The following is a 19,010-nucleotide window of genomic DNA, read 5'->3' on the forward strand; positions in this document are numbered from 1 at the left end:
CCAAAACAGGATCATTTAGAGCGGGTTAATATGAACATTTTAAGATGATGAGGCTCATTGCAGCAGTTACATAGAGAGGAGTGACATTTTTTTTAATATAAAGTGAATAGGAGTGAGAATCGATGGAGCCCGAATTGCGCCCATGATCATTTCCTATTTGGAACACGGCAGCTAGTGGATTAACTATGTCCATTTATATACACAGTCTATGGCCATGATTGGAACTTGTTTGATTTAGAAACAGTGTGTGACTAAACATGGTCATAGATCCAAAACCCAAAAGTTCTAATCGGTTTCAAGTTTCAGCAAAGGTAAAATGATGCCTGCTATGGCGCTTTAAACATATCATATTGTGCGTTTTACCTTAGCTGTACTGTAGATTCAACAGTGTGTCCTTGTTGTGTCATTGTCAGAACACAGTTTTAAATGAAAGGAGCTTTATAATAAGGTCACTCCATTTTCATCTGATCTGAAGCTCGGTCGGACATTTTGAATGAGTCTATGTGAAAGTGAAATGTATGAGCATTCAGAAACCAAGGACATCATCATTACCAAAACACGATATCTCCTACTCTGAATCCTAATTGTTCTGAGTTATGTAAAGCCCCTAAAACGAGCCCCATTACACATGTTTAACAAAAGCTAATAGAATTACCGCCAACACTCATCCCAATCCTTTTCACTCTCGTGGAGTTAAGTCCACATTTCAACATTTAAATCCTCTACCAATTGCAGCCAGTCTATTGTGGGATTTTCAGGGAGAGTTCTGGTCTAGTCCCAGAATAGCAGTGTGCACATAAAAACTACTGCACTGTCAGAGAATACAGAGCTCGCAATGGATTTTCTCTAGGTGAAGATAAAGATATTAAAAGCATAGATTTAAAGTGCATATGGCAGATTTTTGTGTTGTTGTTTTTTTTTTTTAATTATGACTTTTAGTTAGTTTGGTGTGATAAATATTTATCATAGTTTTACATCAGTTAAGTGGCAGTTTGTGTAAAAAGTTGAGAAGAAAAAAAATACAGAAAATAGTGCTGAGTTATAAAACAAAAAATAAAGGTGTTAACATTTATTTTTATTAGTCTAATCATAACAATTGCACAATTTATACAACTTGGCATTATGGTTTGGAAAAATGGATTTCCCTCTACATATGTCACATCTGCTGCCCATGTTCAAGTAGAGCTTCGACGCGGCGATAAGGTGAAAAATGGCAGCAGAATTTTCTTACCAACGGCAGGTCATGATTTCATAATGGTTCATGAGAAAACAGATGTCTTTTGGGTAAAACTGTGTAGCAAAATGTAAATGTTAAATGTTCTCAAAGGCAAAAATCCAATCCTGAAACATGCTAGAAAAACAGACTTTAAAGAATACATTATGCAAAAAAATTACTTGTGAGCTTTTTACCATGTTATGCTGTTTTCCCCTCATTAAAAACATACCTGTTGTATTTTGTTTCATTCACACTTCTTTCATAAATCCATTAATCTAAAGTCATCTCATAAAGTACTCATAAATGCTTGGTTTGCATTTTGCCTGTTTAGCTGCGTCATAGATAAAACTCCAGACTTCACTTTATGCCCATCAACCATCACCACACTCATTATACGGTTCAATTTTATTACGGTTACTTGAATGCATTTATTATACTGTATATAGATGGAAACTAATCACTAGTAAGGACAGCAAATTGGGTGGAGATAGGGGATAGGTTTTTTTGTTTGTTTGTTTGTTTTAACTATATTTAGTAGGAATGTATGACACAAGTAGATAACATTTTGTTGATTATAAACAACAATTCATCTAAAAAGAGCTACAGTTCATTTTAGTTTTTCCTCAAATTGGCAGATAAAATCATTCCCTTGTTCAAGCCAAATTAATGAAATGTTCTGTTGATTTTCACCCTGAGTTTTAGTTTAGGCGTGGGGGTAAATCTGTGAAAAAATTGTATTCCCAAGAAATTTCTAAATTAGATGAGACAAAACAGAAAATTAGCAGCAATTTGATCTTTTTTCTGTTTTCTATTTTCATTTTAAATATTATAAGTGATTATTGAAAGCGCCGTTCCTGAAGTTTCTAGTTCTGGTTTGCAGTGGTCTTCACTGACCTTTTGCCCTCTGAGCATCCTAATTATTCACCATGATGACTTTATAAGCTATTTTCACAACTCTCTCTTTGCCGCCACTGTAGACCTAACAAAAACTAGCATGCTAATGTGCCCCTCCTGATTTCTGTACTGGGGCAATATGCATTTTGCTCAGATACATGGGAATAAAATACTTTTTTTTATTGAAGCTTCTTAAAAACATGCTCATATCATCATTCCAACCACCTCGCCTGAATAATTTACAAAAGACATTATATATTTTAAGCTCTCTTCTCCTCTGACCCAACTGACCCGCAAAAGAATAAAGCAAAAGACGCCTTACTTAAACAAGAATATATTTTACATTTTATCCAATGAACACCTCAAGTTGACCTCAAATATAAAAGATATGCATTCTTCTGTTTTGTGACTTTGCGATAATTTGATTTTCAGTCAGGAGCAAGGTCAGACATTAATGAGTAGGTGACTATTTGAATAATACTTTGTACATAAAAGGTGTGTGTATATTACTGAGCTGATTTTTGGTGCATTCTCTGACATTAGAATGAGGTTGGTGTGAGATGGTACGCTCTGGAGGGATAGTGTGCTGTGACTGGTCAGATGAAGTATATAGTTTAGGAATAGGGTTAAAGAGGTGGCATAACACTTCAGTGGGGTATTAGCTGCTAACACGTAACACTTAGATCACCGTGTTAACTTTTATTGTTTTGAAAATGCTATTTTCAGCAAAAACAACGTATTACAATGCATAATTAGTTTCACTTTCATTTCACTCTCCCTTCACACCACAATCAGCTGCATCCCGCTAATGAAACTACTGCACATCACATCAGGTTTGTGATGTTTTAGAACAATGTTTTGTATCCTACTTTGGTATTTATGGAAAATTGTTGTCTGGGAGCATGGATAGCTTGTGACTGTGTCTTGCACAGGATGATATTGCTAACTGTAAAGAGGGTTTGAATAGTACCTGTGAGAGATCGCTAGATTACTCAAACATACATAGATATATAAATGTATAAAACATGTAAGTAGGTTTAATGAGTGAACAACGTTATAACATGGTAGAAAGCTCCAAAAATCCCATTTATTCTTGTGCGTTTGAGTAATACTATATTGTCCTGCTTCGAAAATGTCTGTTTTCCCCTACCCCCTATCCCCACCAACTGCTCTGTACACTGTGATTATTCTAAATATTTAGACTCCAGGTCAGAGGGGTCAAATTGTCACGTGGCCATTATCAGCAATAAAAATATGAAAATTCGCCATCACTATGAAGAGTAATAAAAATAAAAAATGCACAAGTAAAATCAGTCAGTTCTCTTCATTGAGTGGAGTTTGTAGTCCCTCAAAATAATTCAAAAATGGAGTCCAGGTCTCTAAAAAAATGCTGTGTGGTTCTCTTTAAAGTGCATCTCATTTTTTTTTTCAATTTTTTTTTTTTTTCAAAAAATACATAATGTCTTTTATACATAACATCTCTTATCCATCTAACGAAAGTAGGCGGGGATTGTTGTTTTTAATTAAGTAGAGTAAAGTTCTGCAGTTTTAACAGAAAGTCAATGGACCTGTTTCTTTTATTAAGCCGGATCAATGCTTCGGCAGCTACGGTACAATACATCACAGTCAAATTGAAATTCCAAAGGCTGTGATTATTAACACAATGCAATGTCCTCTTGCAAAGAATACTATATCCTATCTGTATAGAAAATATATATCTGTACCGATACACGTCTTAAAATGCATGGGATTCTTGTATTAGTTATCAGTTCATATTCCAGTCCTCTCTCAAACGCTAAACGCCCTGTAGCTCATTTCTTTCCTGCAAAAAGTGTCTCGCCCCAGCACAGATATATTCTATAAGCAGCTCTCAAGGTCAAAATGAGTCTGCTGTGTACTGTCTGCATCTTTATAAAGTGTTTTATTGTCCAAGAATCAGGAAGTGCCCATGAGCATCATCTGCGTGAATAATTAGGACACTTGGAATGTGAGGAATAACTCTGGACAACTGCAAACTGTTTAAAGGTCCTTTATTGCACAAAATTGTAAAGCTCACAATGCTCTGTTCCACCTTGTGATGTCATGAAGTGTTCAAGTTAACAGCTCCTTTTAGTTCAGTAGAGATAAGTGGCAATTCCAGGACTGAAATTACCCAAAAGATTGATGTGATGGAGATGTATTGAGTTTAAAACCACCATGGAGCACTTCCTGTATTACCACATGATGACATCACAAGGTGGATCAAAGCATTTTCAAACATAATCTAATAAAATCATAATATGTTGCAATTAGTTGGCTAAATATTTCACATTTAGCTAACATGTTTTGCTAGCAGTCTCCTCCTGGCTGCTGCCCCCGCTCTACTCTAATGTGGATCCCAGAGCAAAGGCCATGTGACGCGGCGCTCTGTCACCGCTGACCTTTGGCTAATTTAAAGCTAATTGAGGGCGGCCATGTTGGAAAGGTCAGCGTAAAAAAACAGGCCTTTGATGGTGCGAGCTCACTTTTGGACACCTCTGTACGAGTCTGTGCGAGTAATAGGGACGAGTTTATAATGACAGGAAACTGCAATCAATCAATCAATAATAAAAATAACAATTTTAAGAATAAATAAAACATCAAGGACACATAAATAGTAATAGTAAAATCTGATATATGCACAGAAATTAGGCTGCAAATTGTCCACCTTGTGATGTCATCATGTGGTAATACAGGAAGTGCTCCACTGTGTTTTTAAACTCCATACACCTTCTCTAGAACCATTTGTTTGATTTCAGCTCTGGAATTGCCAATCTCTACTGAACTAAAGGTAAAAGGAGGAGATGTTGACTTGAAAACTACCACTTCATGACATCACAAGGTGGAACAGACCATTTTGAGCTTTGGAGATGTAGATAGACTGATAATAAAGTGTTACTCAAACATGTGTGAATGAAACAAAACACAACTCCAGGTCTGTTTTTAAGGAGGGAACAGTATTCTAACATTAAAGCTCACAAGAGTCAATTTTGTGTAATATAGGACCTGTAAACAACATTGACAGCAAGGAAATGTTTTAAGAATAAACAGAAAAGCTAGCTAGCATTCCCTTACACATTTGGGAATTGTGACAGATGGTGGTTAATCTAGTCACATTGTGTTGGTGTAATTTTACAATCACTGCATATTTAGACCTGATTTATGATGTGCTTTGAAACATAACAGAACGCCTAATCCAATAGAGTCAACTTTATGATTATATACTAACATAACATTTTTAAAGCCTCTTACCAGCCATTACAAAGCTACTAAACCAATCATTTACCTTGTGTACAAACTCCCATAGACAATATTACACCACCATCAGTATTCTTCTTCTCCATGTTGTTAAATAGAGCTTTATTTGCAGCGGATATTGTTTCATTCACTTTTATGGGTATCTATGAAATCGCGGTTAAAATGCCTTTGGGAATTCTCAGCACGGCCTCGGGAATGGCGTGAATCCAGATAAGTGTCCCTGCAGCTGTTCTGAGATCAGATTGGAAAGTGTGCCATGGAGGATGAGGTAGAACAATGTGAGGAGATGTACAAGTAGTAGTGATTAAAGAAGGTTGTCTCCATGGAGATATTATTGCTATTGTTGTTACAATAAAAAAAAAAATTCAATTTCACCAGCAAAGCATTCTGGGATTTGTAGTATTAGTGGTGCATGTGCTATATACCGGTGGGCCAGCTCTTATGTACATTTGATATAATAAATATAATTACATCGCAGGACAGATTTAGCCCTTGGGCCTGAGTTTGATATATGCGCCATAGACTATATGCATAAATGGTCATAGCTAACACGCTAGCCGCTGTGCTCCAAATAGGAAGTGAGCATGGGCGCGCTTATGGCTCTATCGACTCCAATTCACTTTATATTATAACTGCTGCTGTCAGACTCGTCATTTTGGTCTTAAATGTTCATATTAACCCGCTCTAGCCAAACCAGCGGCATGGGCAGGAAGGAGTGTTATCTTCAACAGCATCACTCCAGATTGGCTCTTTGGTTGCTATGATACTCACTTAGCCCCTATAACTGCTAAACTTGATGAGCTTCATTTGACTGGAGCCGAATGCTGTGGTGACGTCACACTCACTTACTCCGCTTCGTTACACAGTCTACGCTCGATGTTCAATACTGAGACCACGATGAGAATTATTAGACAATAGAATGTCATTTTCACCATGAAATAAACTGTGCTTTCTTTTATATTACCTTATATCTGATATGATAATCATAAAGGTATGTTCCATAGTGGTCCATGGGTGTATACTAGTCTATGTGTCTTATACTTGTTCTGACACAGCTCCAGGCCATTCTAAAGATATTCAGGAACGGTTCATATTTGTGACTTTTTAGTATTAATACTCACTCAGTTTAATGCTATATGGTGGAACATTCTAGACAAAGCGATGTAGATAAGCAGATGTCCACAAGCTTACATCACACATGCTCCCACATGACAATTCTCCATAAATATACAAAAGCATGATAGAAAACAAAACACTACAGCTTCACAAACCTGAAGCAATGTGCAGTAGCTTCATTAGCGGGATGCACAGAGTCTGTTGTGATAGAGCTCTGAAGGGGGAGTGACTTAAACTAACTTTCAAGTGTGCATGGGTGAAACTAATATGCTGTGACGTGTTTATAGATTTAATATCAAAGTCATCATTTTAGTTAAGCAAATAAGGGCCTCTCTTCACAGACACACACAGCTTGAATCGGCCCTGAGCATCTTCACACTTGGTACAGTTTTGGAAAATGTGAGAATACCAAAGCGTGGGTGTGCATTTTGGCAGTTGTAGCTGATCAGACAAAGATGAATTCTCAATACTCAGTTTAACTACATGAGAAAACATTTCTCATAGGCTGTACCAAAAGTGGTTTACTTCCCGGTAGCACCCAGTGACATATTTTGGGACTTGGCAAAGCAAAATGGAGAAGTGACCAGGTATAAGGTTTAAACTGGGTACCCTCTGGTGATGGGTAACACTTAACAGACTACCCCACTGTCCCCACAGTGTTCTCTGTTGTAACTGTGTCATCACATATATACTAACATTAAACTAACATTACTGTATAATCTCAAAAAGTGGGTTAAAATAAAAAAAAAGATAAATAGTAATAATAATAATAATTAAAACTGCAAGCAGTGATAAAGGCCCTCACCACCCCTTGCGACCGCGGGGTACATGCCACCATGGACAAAAAACCCATGTATTTCAAAGAGAAATGTCAGACGTTGCCATGGCAACATACTTTCAAAAAGAGTATGTTCTCATTGGCTGTTTTTGTTCAGGATGAGAATACGGATGTCCATGCCAAATTTCAAATGTTTTGACAAAGTAACATTTTTTGTATCCTCTTTAAAAGTTCAAGGGGGCGCTGTGGAGCAATGGATTGTCTCAGTTATGTAAATTGTATATCATTAGGTTAATTTCATCAGTGTGACCAAAATCTATATTAATGCCGGTTTACAGGACACTGCATTTTTGAGTTAAGCACAAGTAAATACTTGAAAAAAACGTAATTTTTGTTTGCGTGTTGGCCACACCCACATTTTATGATTTAGCAAAATCCAAAGAATAGCCTATAATCCCACATGGGTCTGGATCATTTTGACAAATTTGCAACTTTCTTGAATAAAAATCCATGGCATAAAAATTTCAAATGTGAGAGTTAAAATTTTGAAAAAAAATGTGTTCCGCCCACAATGGCTGACTTCCTGTAGGGTTTAGGGTGAAGTCATAATATATTTTTTTACTTGTCTTGACATGTTCTATGTTTGTACCAAATTTCATTTGTCTACGATGAAAAAGGTCTCTCATTGTATTTCTCGCATAGTGTATTTTGATTTTTAAGGTGGCGCTATTGAGTCATTTTGCAACATTAATTTTGTTTCACATGAAAATACTTTTTTTTTTTTTGCCAATCTTGAATTTTAGGCCATAGCTGGATTAGAGGGGTGTAAAACATATTTTCACTGGGGGCCATATTAGCAAATTAGCTGCCTTCAAAGGGCCGGATGTAAAATAAATCTACTTTTTTAACTTGTTAATTAACTGTTTCTGTATTTATTACTTGTTCAAGTTACAAATATTGCATATGCATTAGCCTAGATGTAAAAATGCCTCATAAAATTACATTTTAAGACCATTATACCTTTTAGTTTACCCTGTCGAGGGCCACATGAAATGATGTGGAGGGCCACATTTGGCCCCCGGTCCTTGAGTTTGACATATGTGATGTAGAGCATCTATTTAGTCAGCATTAAGTCCAGTACTCTGAACCCCATGTATTTAAATGACACATTTATTATGTTACCACGGTAACATAGTTGCAGACAGAGGTATGTTCTCATTGACTTTTTTGTTCAGTTTGTCAAGCCAAATGTCTATATGTCCATGGCGAATTTCAAATGTTTTTGACAAAGTAATTTTTTTGGTCCTATTCAAAAGTTCAAGGTGGCGCTGTGGAGACATATAATGTCTGACCCATGTAAATTGTATATCATTGCATTCAGAACAAGATTTTGAACAAAACATATATTAATGCTGGGAAATAGGACACGTTTGAGTTACGGGCCATTTAAAACTTCAAAAAACATATTTTTTCTTTGCAGGCTGGCCACACCCACATTTTATGACTTAGAAAAATTCAAGGGAGTTCCCTATAATCCCACATGGGTCTTGTTCATTTTGACCAATTTGTTGGATGAAAATTCACAGTGTAAAAAATTCAAATGTGAGAGTGAAAATGTTGAAAAAATGGGTTCTGCCCACAATGGCCGACTTCCTGTAGAGTTTAGGGTGGGGTCATAATATAATTTTTTACTTGTCTTGACATGTTCTATGTTTGTATCAAATTTAATTTGTCTGTGATAAAAAAGGTCTCTCATTGCCGTAATGTATTTTTTATTTTTGAGGTGGCGCTATTGAGTCATTTTGAAAGAATACATTTTGTGAACATCAAAATAATAACTTTTTCGCCAAACTTGAATTTTGGGTCCAATAAAACTGATTTTTCATTAACGTTCAGGGGTCAAAAATCACAGGCTGTGATAATCTTTCATTGCACATTAGTTTAGTGGGTTGTTTGTGATGAAAACTGTGCGAGGAGATGTCATAAATACGAGGCTGTGTGCTTTTGTCATATATAAGCCCTTACATTCCGATTTTCTGCCATTTTCTCTCTGCACTCGGAGAGAGAAGCTAAGCTAACGAGCTAATAGCATCAAGCTAATCAGCTATTTCTTCATTTGTTTTTCAGCGGATCTTGAACTCAATGGGCCTCAAGTTCAACCACTTCAGCTCTCAGCATGTCCCAGGTCAGATGACTTTACTTTTTTTACTATACTTTACCTACATTTAGACATTTAATTTATATACAAAATATTAAATATATTCTGTTTAACGCTAGTAGTTATTAGCTAACTGTGAGTCAAATGTTGCTCCCCTGATGTCTGTGTAAATTGGGTAGAGTTGGCCACAAATTGTACTCATAAGATTAAGAGTAACCCAAGAAATTTGTCAAGTAGCAAAGAGTATTTATACTAATAAGTATTTGGGGAAACTAGGACTGAAGTAGCGGTGCAAGAAACACAAATGTTCGGAGCATTTCATATTGTCAACATAAAGCTTTTGTCACTTGTTGACTGTTACTTCAAACTAAATATTAAGTTTGAGTAAAGATACGGTTGTTCAAAAGTAAAATGTAACTGAGTACTACACATCTGTGCTTATAGACTTCCTCACAGTGGGAAAAGTCATAGGTGCAGGGCTGGTGAGGCGTCTATTTATTCAACATAAGTGGCATCATAATAATTGTGATAGGCCTGCTCTAGACTCAATGTGGGTTATAGGTCAGGTGTCTCTATTTTTAACAAATTTGATACATGTTAACGATAAAGAAGGGAATATATTGTCATTTGTTTAGCTAAAATTAAGAAAACCTTGCATATAATGAGCATAAGGCAAAAATACACCAGCATAAGTCCCTGAGATTATATAGTGACCCACACGTGAGTAGAGAATTGACAATGTGTAGCGCTCTTTTCACAATGCAAAACCATAACAACAAACCTAAAATTAAATCAAAACAAGCTAACCGCTGTCATGGTAACCAGATACATTCCATGGTTGCTAATAGTTGCATATATAAGCCCTTACATTCCGATTTTCTCCCATTTTCTCTCTGCACTTGGAGAGAGAAGCTAAGCTAACTAGCTAATAGCATCAAGCTAATCGGCTAATTCTTCGTTTGTTTTTCAGCGGATCTTGAACTCAGTGGGCCTAAAGTTCAACCACTTCAGCTCTCAGCATGTCCCAGGTCAGATGACTTTACTTTTTTACTATACTTTACCTACATTTAATTTATATACAAAATATTAAATATATTCTGTTTAATGCTAGTAGTTATTAGCTAACTGTGAGTCAAATGTTGCTGTCACTTGATGTCCGTGCAAATTGGTTAGATTTGGCCACAAATTGTATTGACAAATTTCTTTGGTTATTCTTAATCTCATTAAGTAGTAAAGAGTATTTATACTAATAAGTATTTGGTGCAACTACTACTGAAGGAGCGGTGCAAGTAACACAAATGTTCAGATCATTTCATATTGTCAACATAAAGCTTTTGTCACTTGTAGACTGTTACTTCAAACTTCAAAAAACGTCAAAAAACACCAGCAGAAGTCCCTGAGATTATATAGTGACCCACACGTGAGTCAAGAATTGACAATGTGTAGCGCTCTTTTCACCATGTAAAACCATAACAACAAACCTAAAATTAAATCAAAACAAGCTAACCGCTGTCATGGTAACCAGATACATTCCATGGTTGCTAATAGTTGCTTATATAAGCCCTTACATTCCGATTTTCTGCCATTTTCTCTCTGCACTCGGAGAGAGAAGCTAAACTAAGCTAACTAGCTAATAGCATCAAGCTAATCGGCTAATTCTTCATTTGTTTTTCAGCTGATCTTGAACTCAGTGGGCCTAAAGTTCAACCACTTCAGCTCTCAGCATGTCCCAGGTCAGATGACTTTACTTTTTTACTATACTTTACCTACTTTTAGACATTTAATTTATACACAAAATATTAAATATATTCTGTTTAACGCTAGTATTTATTAGCTAACTGTGAGTCAAATGTTGCTGTCACTTCATGTCCGTGTAAATTTGTTAGATTTGCCCACAAATTGTATTAACAAATTTCTTGGGTTATTCTTAATCTTATTAAGTAGTAAAGAGTATTTATACTAATAAGTATTTGGGGAAACTACTGAAGTAGCAGTGCAAACTAAATATTAAGTTGGAGTAAAGAGAGACGATTGTTCAAAAAGTAAAATGTAACTGAGTACTACACATCTGTGCTCATAGACTTCCTCACAGTGGGAAGAGTAACCAAAACTGTATACTCCAGTACTGTTACTTCAAACTTAAGATGTGCTCATAGAAGTTTGTTTTTCAGGGGTTGTGATCGTTGATGGATGTTTGGTCACAGGACGGACTGTTCACATCCCAGAGGAGACGTCAGAGGAGCCTCTAATCCCACATGGGCCTAGTTCATTTTCTCCAATTTGCAAGTTTCTTGAATAAAAATTCACAGTGTAAAAAATTCAAATGTGAGAGTTACAATTTAGAAAAAAATGGGTTCTGCCCACAATGGCCGACTTCCTGTAGAGTTTAGGGTGGGGTCATAGTATATTTTTTTTACTTGACTTGACATGTTCTATGTTTGTACCAAATTTCATTTGTCTATGATGAAAAAGGTCTCTCATTGCCGTAATGTATTTTGATTTTTGAGGTGGCGCTATTGAGTCATTTTGAAACATAAATTTTTTCGAACATCAAAATAATACATTTTTCACCAATCTTGAATTTTAGGTCATAGTTGGATTAGTGTAGAGCATCTATTTAGTCTACAACAAAGTCCAGCACTCTTAACCCCATGTATTTCAATGACACATTTATTATGTTACCACGGTAACATAGTTGTAGATAGAGGTATGTTCTCATTGGCTTTTTTGTTCAGTTTGCCAAGTCAAATGTCCATGCCGAATTTCAAATGTTTATGTCAAAGTAATTTTTTTGGTCCAATTCTAAAGTTCAAGATGGCGCTGTGGAGCAATATAATGTCTGACCTATGCAAATTGCATATCTATGCGTTCAGATCAACATTTTAAACAAAATATATATTAATGCCGGGAAATAGGACACTGCATGTGTGAGTTACACACAATAAAAAAATTCAAAAAATAGCTTTTTTCTTTGCAGGTTGGCCACACCCACATTTTATAACTTAGAAAATTCTAAAAGAGTTGCCTCTAATCCCACATTGGTCTAGTTCATTTTGTCCTATTTGCAAGTTTCTTGAATGAAAATCCACGGCGCAAAAAATCCAAATGTGAGAGTGAAAATTTGGAAAAAAATTGGGTTCCGCCCACAATGGCCAACTTCCTGTAGAGTTTAGGTTGAAGTCATAATATATTTTTTTACTTGTTTTGACATGTTCTATGTTTGTACCAAATTTCATGTGTCCACAATGAAAAAGGTCTTTCATTGCCATAATGTGTTTAAAATTTTGAGGTGGCGCTATTGAGTCATTTTGAAAGATACATTTTTTTTAACATCAAAATAATACATTATTCACCAGACTTTAATTTTGGGTCCAATAAAATTGACTTTTCGTTAATGTTCAGGGGGTCAAAAGTGGCTTCAATCTGGCACGTATGATAATAATAATAATGGAATTTTTTTTCCACCCATTATTTTTCACCTAAACCATAACAGCTACAGTCATGTGACTTTCTCACATTGTGCCCCATCACAAATAAGGTCCCTGTGATTTTTTCACACGTCCACGACAAATCAATTGTCTCCTATGAATTTTTGAAAATGAAATTTGAAGAGGGCGCTAGAGAGCCATTTTGTAAAATAGTGCCTTGATTTGCATATCATTGTGTTCAGCTCACAAATGTGCGTAAATGCTGTATTAGCCTTTTGGTTTTTTTTGTTTTTTTTTCAGTGTGACAGAGAAATATTTTAATATTCCAAAAATTGTGATTTTGTTGAAAATTCACCCTGACCACACCTAAAGTCATATTCAAAATGTATTTGATAATCTTTAATCACACATGGGTTTAGTGGGATTTGGCCAAATTTGACATGTTTGTGATGAAAACTGTGTGAGGAGATGTCCTGAATGCGAGGGTGTGCACTTTTGTCATTCCTTGGTTTGATCCAATATGGCCAACATGAAAATCAAAGTTTGAGGTGGCGCTACCGAGTCGTCTTTCATTATTTTTTCTCGGGGTCTTCGGTGACAATTATAGCTTGTCAAGTTCTAATTTTTGACACCACTCACTAGCATGTTGGAGCGTGTTTACTACTTGATTTTTGCCATTTTCCATGCTCCAGATGCGGTTTTAATTAGTCCCTCGCCGGGACATTGTCCCAGGCTCGGGCCTAATAATAATAATAATAATAATAATAATAATAATAATAATAATAATAATAATAATACAAAGAAAATGAGATTAAGAATTTAAAAAATACATTTTATGATGCAAATGAGTAGAAATTTGGTTACAGTTTGGAAAGGTGAGGCATAGAACCAGGACATTGCAGATTGTTGCTATCAGGAATCGCAGAAGAATTCCACAGTATGCAGTAAACACTTCATATTGTGGAATATTATAGCCCAAAGATCAGCATTTCCATGGAAACAACCAGGAAGGTTTGTGGAGATGCAAGGTTCACAGGAAACACTCAATTTAACAACATTCAACTACATTTAAAATGCAATTCTATAAGAGCTTGGGCACTGCATTTTTGAAACAAGGATGTTTTTTTATTAAGTTGTTTTGGATCAATATTGCGATTTAACGTCCAAATTAACAAAAAAATACATCGATAAAACATAACACATAAATAGAAAATAGAATAGAATAGAAAAAAGAAAAAAAAAACAAATCTTAAATTTAGAGCTATAAATTTGACAGTTCTGTAGTTCACTCACATAAAAAAATAATAATAATGTTTTCATATAAAATTAAGAAATTTTATGTGTAAAAAAACTGTCAATTTTTGAGACATTTAAAACAGAAACGTGAAGACAGAGAGGTTTAAATGGCTTCACTTTGTCCTATCAGACACAAAACATATACAGAGGGGATTTTGGATGACTTATTTAGTATGTGAATAAACTAAATCACACTGAAAAAGTACCTCAAATTTAAAACACTTAAATAAACCTTAGAATTAAGTATCAAAAATGCTTTTGTATGATCCATCAAAATTTTTTTGAGCACAAGATTGTAAAGTTTGATGTATGTAGTGCTACTTTAAGAGCTGATCATTATGTCCTGTTTATGAGAAAATGCACAGAATTTACAAGGCCCCATTGAACTCTATGGCTGCAAGTTGATTCAGTGAAATATTCAAACATCCTTCGGTGCAAAGTGGACAGTTTCGTTGGTTCCATATGAAACTACGCGTTTAGAGAGAGAGAGAGAGAGAGAGAGAGAAAAGGGTTTTGCCTGTAGTGTCTCCCCTTAAAAAACACATTGACGTAAAATTAAAATATATTCTATAAATATACTCTTCACTTTTGTAAAATGATCACAAAATGTATTAATCTCACAAATCCTGTTTAAAAAGACTAGAAGAAGAGAGAGACAGAGAGAGAGAGACAGTGGGAGAGAGAGAGGTAATATGCAAACTGCAATCAAGAAGAGAGAGAGACAGACAGAAAGAGGGGGAGAGAGAAAGAGAAAAAGGTCATATTCAAAGTGCCATCAAGAAGAGAGAGAGGTAGAGAAAGAAAGAGGGATAGAGAGACAAGAGGTAATATGTGAAGTGCAACAAAAAGCCAGTGAGAGGCATAGACAGAAAGAGGGAGAGAGACACACAGAGAGGAAAAGAGCAGAAGAGAGAGAGATAATATGCAAACTGCGATCAAGAACAGAGAGGGGGGGGTAGAGAGAAGGAGAAAGAGAAACAGAGATAATATGCAAACTGCAATCAAGAATAGAGAGAGGAAGGGAGAGAAAGAGGAAGAGAGGTAGTATGCAAACTGCAATCAAGAAGAGAGAGGGAGGGAGAGAAAGAAGGATAGAGAGAGGGAGACAGAGAGTGGTAATATGCAAACGGTAACCAACAAAAAGAGAGACATAGACAGAAAGGGGGGAGAAAGAGACAGAGAAGGGGAGTGAGAGAAAGAGAGTGTGCTAATATACAAACTACGATCAAGAAGAAAGAGAGAGAGAAAGAGGAGCAGAGAGATGGAGCGAGAAAGAGAGGGAGAGAAGTCGTACGTGAACCACGATCAAGAAGGGAGGGAGAGAGAGCGAGAAAGAAGAACCATATGAACTGTATGAACCATGCCTCAAGACCAAACTGACCAAAAAACAAAAAAAGGAAAATTATAATAAAGTCCATAAATACACTTTTCATTTTGTAAAATGATCACAAAATATATTAATCTCACAAATCTTGTTTAAAAAGAGCCATCTGATGCCTCGCCACCTAAACACTACCCATCTCCATTATAAGTGCTTGATATTACCCAGAACTCCCTGTAATAGCCTTAAGAACCTTGCAGCTGTTCAGCCTACTTAAACACTCGGCATCATTAAAAGTTGAGATTGAATTAAAACAACTTCCATAACTTCTTATCTGCCCAATGCTCTCCTCCCATCCGAGTCCATTTCCACCCCTCTCTCTCTCTACACCTTCTATTTGAATCAACTAATTGTTCTTTCATTATGGCGACATTTGGCCCCCATAACGCTACTACTACCAACCTATCTCACACACACACACACATGCACGCACACACATTTCTCGAGGCGCTTACACAGGAAACACTTGGTTCAGCAGAAACAGCGTTAAAATAATTGGATGGATAGAGCGGCGTGGAGGAGAGGCGAGAAAAGGCGTCAGTCAAAAAACACGGGTGGCAAATGTCAATTGTTGCGAGCTAAATCAGAGAGCGCCCTCGGCAAGGTGCTGGTGTAACGTGTTTGTGGTGATGTGTGAGCGAGGGAAGGAGGGAGGGCGAGAGAGAGGAAGGGAGGGGGAGAAGGAGAGGGAATATGCAAATCGCGATCAAGAAGAGAGAGAGAAAGAAAGACAGAAGTAATACTGTATGTGAACTGCAATCTAGAAGAGAGAAAGAGGGAGAGACAGAAGAAATATGTGAACCGTAATCAACAAAAAGAGATGAGAGACAGACTGAGAGAGGGGGAGGGAGACAGGGAGAAAGAGAGAGAGGTGATATGCAAACTGCGATCAAGAAGAGAGAGAAGGAGACAGAGAGGGAGAAACAGAGGTAATATGCAAACTGCAATCAACAAAAAGAGATGAGAGACATAGTCAGAGAGAGGGGGAGAGAGCAACATGGAGAGGGAGAGAGATGGACAGAAGTAATATGTGAACCATGATCAACAAAACGAGATGAGAGACATAGACTGAGAGAGGGGGAGGGAGACAGGGAGAAAGAGAGAGAGGTGATATGCAAACTGCGATCAAGAAGAGAGAGAAGGAGACAGAGGGAGAGACAGAGGTAATATGCAAACTGCAATCAACAAAAAGAGATGAGAGACATAGTCAGAGAGAGGGGGAGAGAGCAACATGGAGAGGGAGAGAGATGGACAGAAGTAATATGTGAACCATGATCAACAAAAAGAGAGAGAGAGACAGACTGAGAGAAGGGGAAAGAGACAGAGAAAAAGAGAGAGAGAGAGAGGTAATATGCAAAGCGTGGGTGTGGCTGTCTTTTTCTCCCTCAAGAAGAGAGAGAAGGAGACAGAGAGTGAGAGAGAGGGAGATAGAGAGAGAGAGACAGAGGTAATATGCGAACTGTGATCAACAAAAGAGATGAGAGACATGGACAGAGAGAGGGGTACAGAGAAACACAGAGAGGGAGAGAGAGAGAAAGAGAGGTGATATGTGAACAGTGATCAACAAAAAAATGAGAGACAGACAGAGAGAGGGGGACAGAGACAGAGAGGGAGAGAGGTGATTTGCAAACCCTGATCAAGAGAGAGGGAGGAAGAGAGAGGGGGAGAGTGAAAGAGGGAAGTAATATGTGACCCGCAATCAAGAAGATAGAGGGGCAGAGAGAAAGATAGAAAGTGAGAGTAAGAGACAGAGAGGGAGAGTGAGAGACAAAGAGGGAGAGAGAAAAACAGAGAGGGAGAGTGAGAGAGAAAGACAGAGAGAGAGGCAGAAGAGAAAGTAGTGACCTGAGTGTCCGAATCGCTCTGTGGATGAGTGCACTATATACTCCCCTAAATAGTCTTTTGGCCAGTGTAGTGATCAAGGGAATAGGGGCTGAGGTAGACATTCAGACACAACCAGAGAGAGGAAGAGAAAAAAAAATAAAAAAAATACTTGTGAAGCATCAAAGTCCTACCTGGAACAAAGCTGCCCTGGACCACTTCCTTGTACGCCCACCAGCCCTCGTGGATTTTGGGAGCGTTGGGTTGTGCTGCAGAGAGAGAGCGAGATGGAGAGAATACAAATTAGTGTTTCTTGTATGAGGAAGATGACAAGTATGGTGTGGGGGCATACTTGGACGTAGGAGCAGAACGAAAAAACAGTAATGAGACTGTAAGAATTCCCTATAAGGAACACATGGTGGCTTTTCTCTGTGGAAATGTTACTGTTTTCACTGGAATGTTCCACAATATGGCATTAACACCTGTAATAGAACAAAATACAAGGGAGTTAAGATTAATGCCATGTTTTTTGGTTTTTTTGGGGTTTTTTTGGGGTTTTTTTATTTTTTTTTTATACAGACCAACCCTGCCCTGACCCTAATTGGCTAATCCACCTGTCAATCACGCCCCGCTGAACTCGGGGAGGTTCACTGGTGACCTGCTCACACCTTTGTAAAATATTGGAGAAGTGTGTATTCTGGATCCCAGGCAACCGTTCCTGCATATTATCATTTCAAATGCCTCACAAATAATGAACTTTACAAAATAGCTCAAAATAGCTCATACATTGACATATTGAGCCCCCCTACTGTGTTAGTATCATCCATTTGTATTTACACAGTCTGTCTATTCCAGGAGACAGCACTGCAGAAGGAGAGAGAATTCTAGGAAACATCACTATGGGATTTCACAGGTGAGACTCTGCAGGTGGGCTGTGTCATATATGGGCTGTAACAGAGCACGATAACCACAATACTGCTTTGTACACTTTTGTCTTATTTGGAGACTTTAGAATGGTTTTCAAAGTCGTTTAAAGTCATGAGTTACCTTCCAGTTGGCTTTTAAAGGGCCTGTACCTGATTTAAATTAATTCTAGTCAAGATAAATACTGTTTACCCACATTTGCTGTAAATGCAACTAAACTGCACTTTTTTTTTGTGGTGGCACTTATGGTTCAGTGGGAATTGCATTACTTTCAACTGAACATTTGGGGAAAGTTTTGCAGCTAAACTATGATATAAAGTAGGACTGTTCAAAATTTAAAAAATGTAGTCCATATAGAACTTATTTGCTGTCAAAATCGGCAGCCTCATGCAAAATAATACAACCCAAATGTCAATGGCAGCACCCACAGCTACTCCCAGAATAAGGACAATAAAATATTATTAATTGATCTGATCTGGGGCGGGTGCGGAGAGATCCGGGTAGCAGTCGAAGGCGGGGACCTCGACGACCGGATCTCCGGACATGGAGACTAGCTCTGGGGACATGGAATGTCACCTCGCTGGGGGGGAAGGAGCCTGAGCTTGTGCGGGAGGTTGAGCGTTACCGGCTAGATATAGTCGGCCTCACCTCCACACACAGCTTGGGCTCTGGAACCCATCTTCTTGAGAGGGGTTGGACTCTCCATTTCTCTGGCGTTGCCC

The 19,010-nt window shown here is 37.4% G+C and overlaps 1 protein-coding gene across 1 annotated transcript in view; it reads right to left on the reverse strand.

Annotated features, from left to right (window-relative positions):
- The window catches only part of ca10a (carbonic anhydrase Xa), a 352,599-nt gene that overhangs the window by 289,422 nt on the left and 44,167 nt on the right, over window positions 1–19,010 (reverse strand). Inside the window, exon 2 of the mRNA XM_055229558.1 lies at window positions 17,559–17,633. Within this exon, the coding sequence (XP_055085533.1) occupies window positions 17,559–17,633 (75 nt within the window). The remainder of the gene's footprint in view (window positions 1–17,558; window positions 17,634–19,010) is intronic.

This window comes from Periophthalmus magnuspinnatus, chromosome 19 (assembly GCF_009829125.3).
Source record: "Periophthalmus magnuspinnatus isolate fPerMag1 chromosome 19, fPerMag1.2.pri, whole genome shotgun sequence".
NCBI classification, from domain to species: domain Eukaryota; kingdom Metazoa; phylum Chordata; class Actinopteri; order Gobiiformes; family Gobiidae; genus Periophthalmus; species Periophthalmus magnuspinnatus.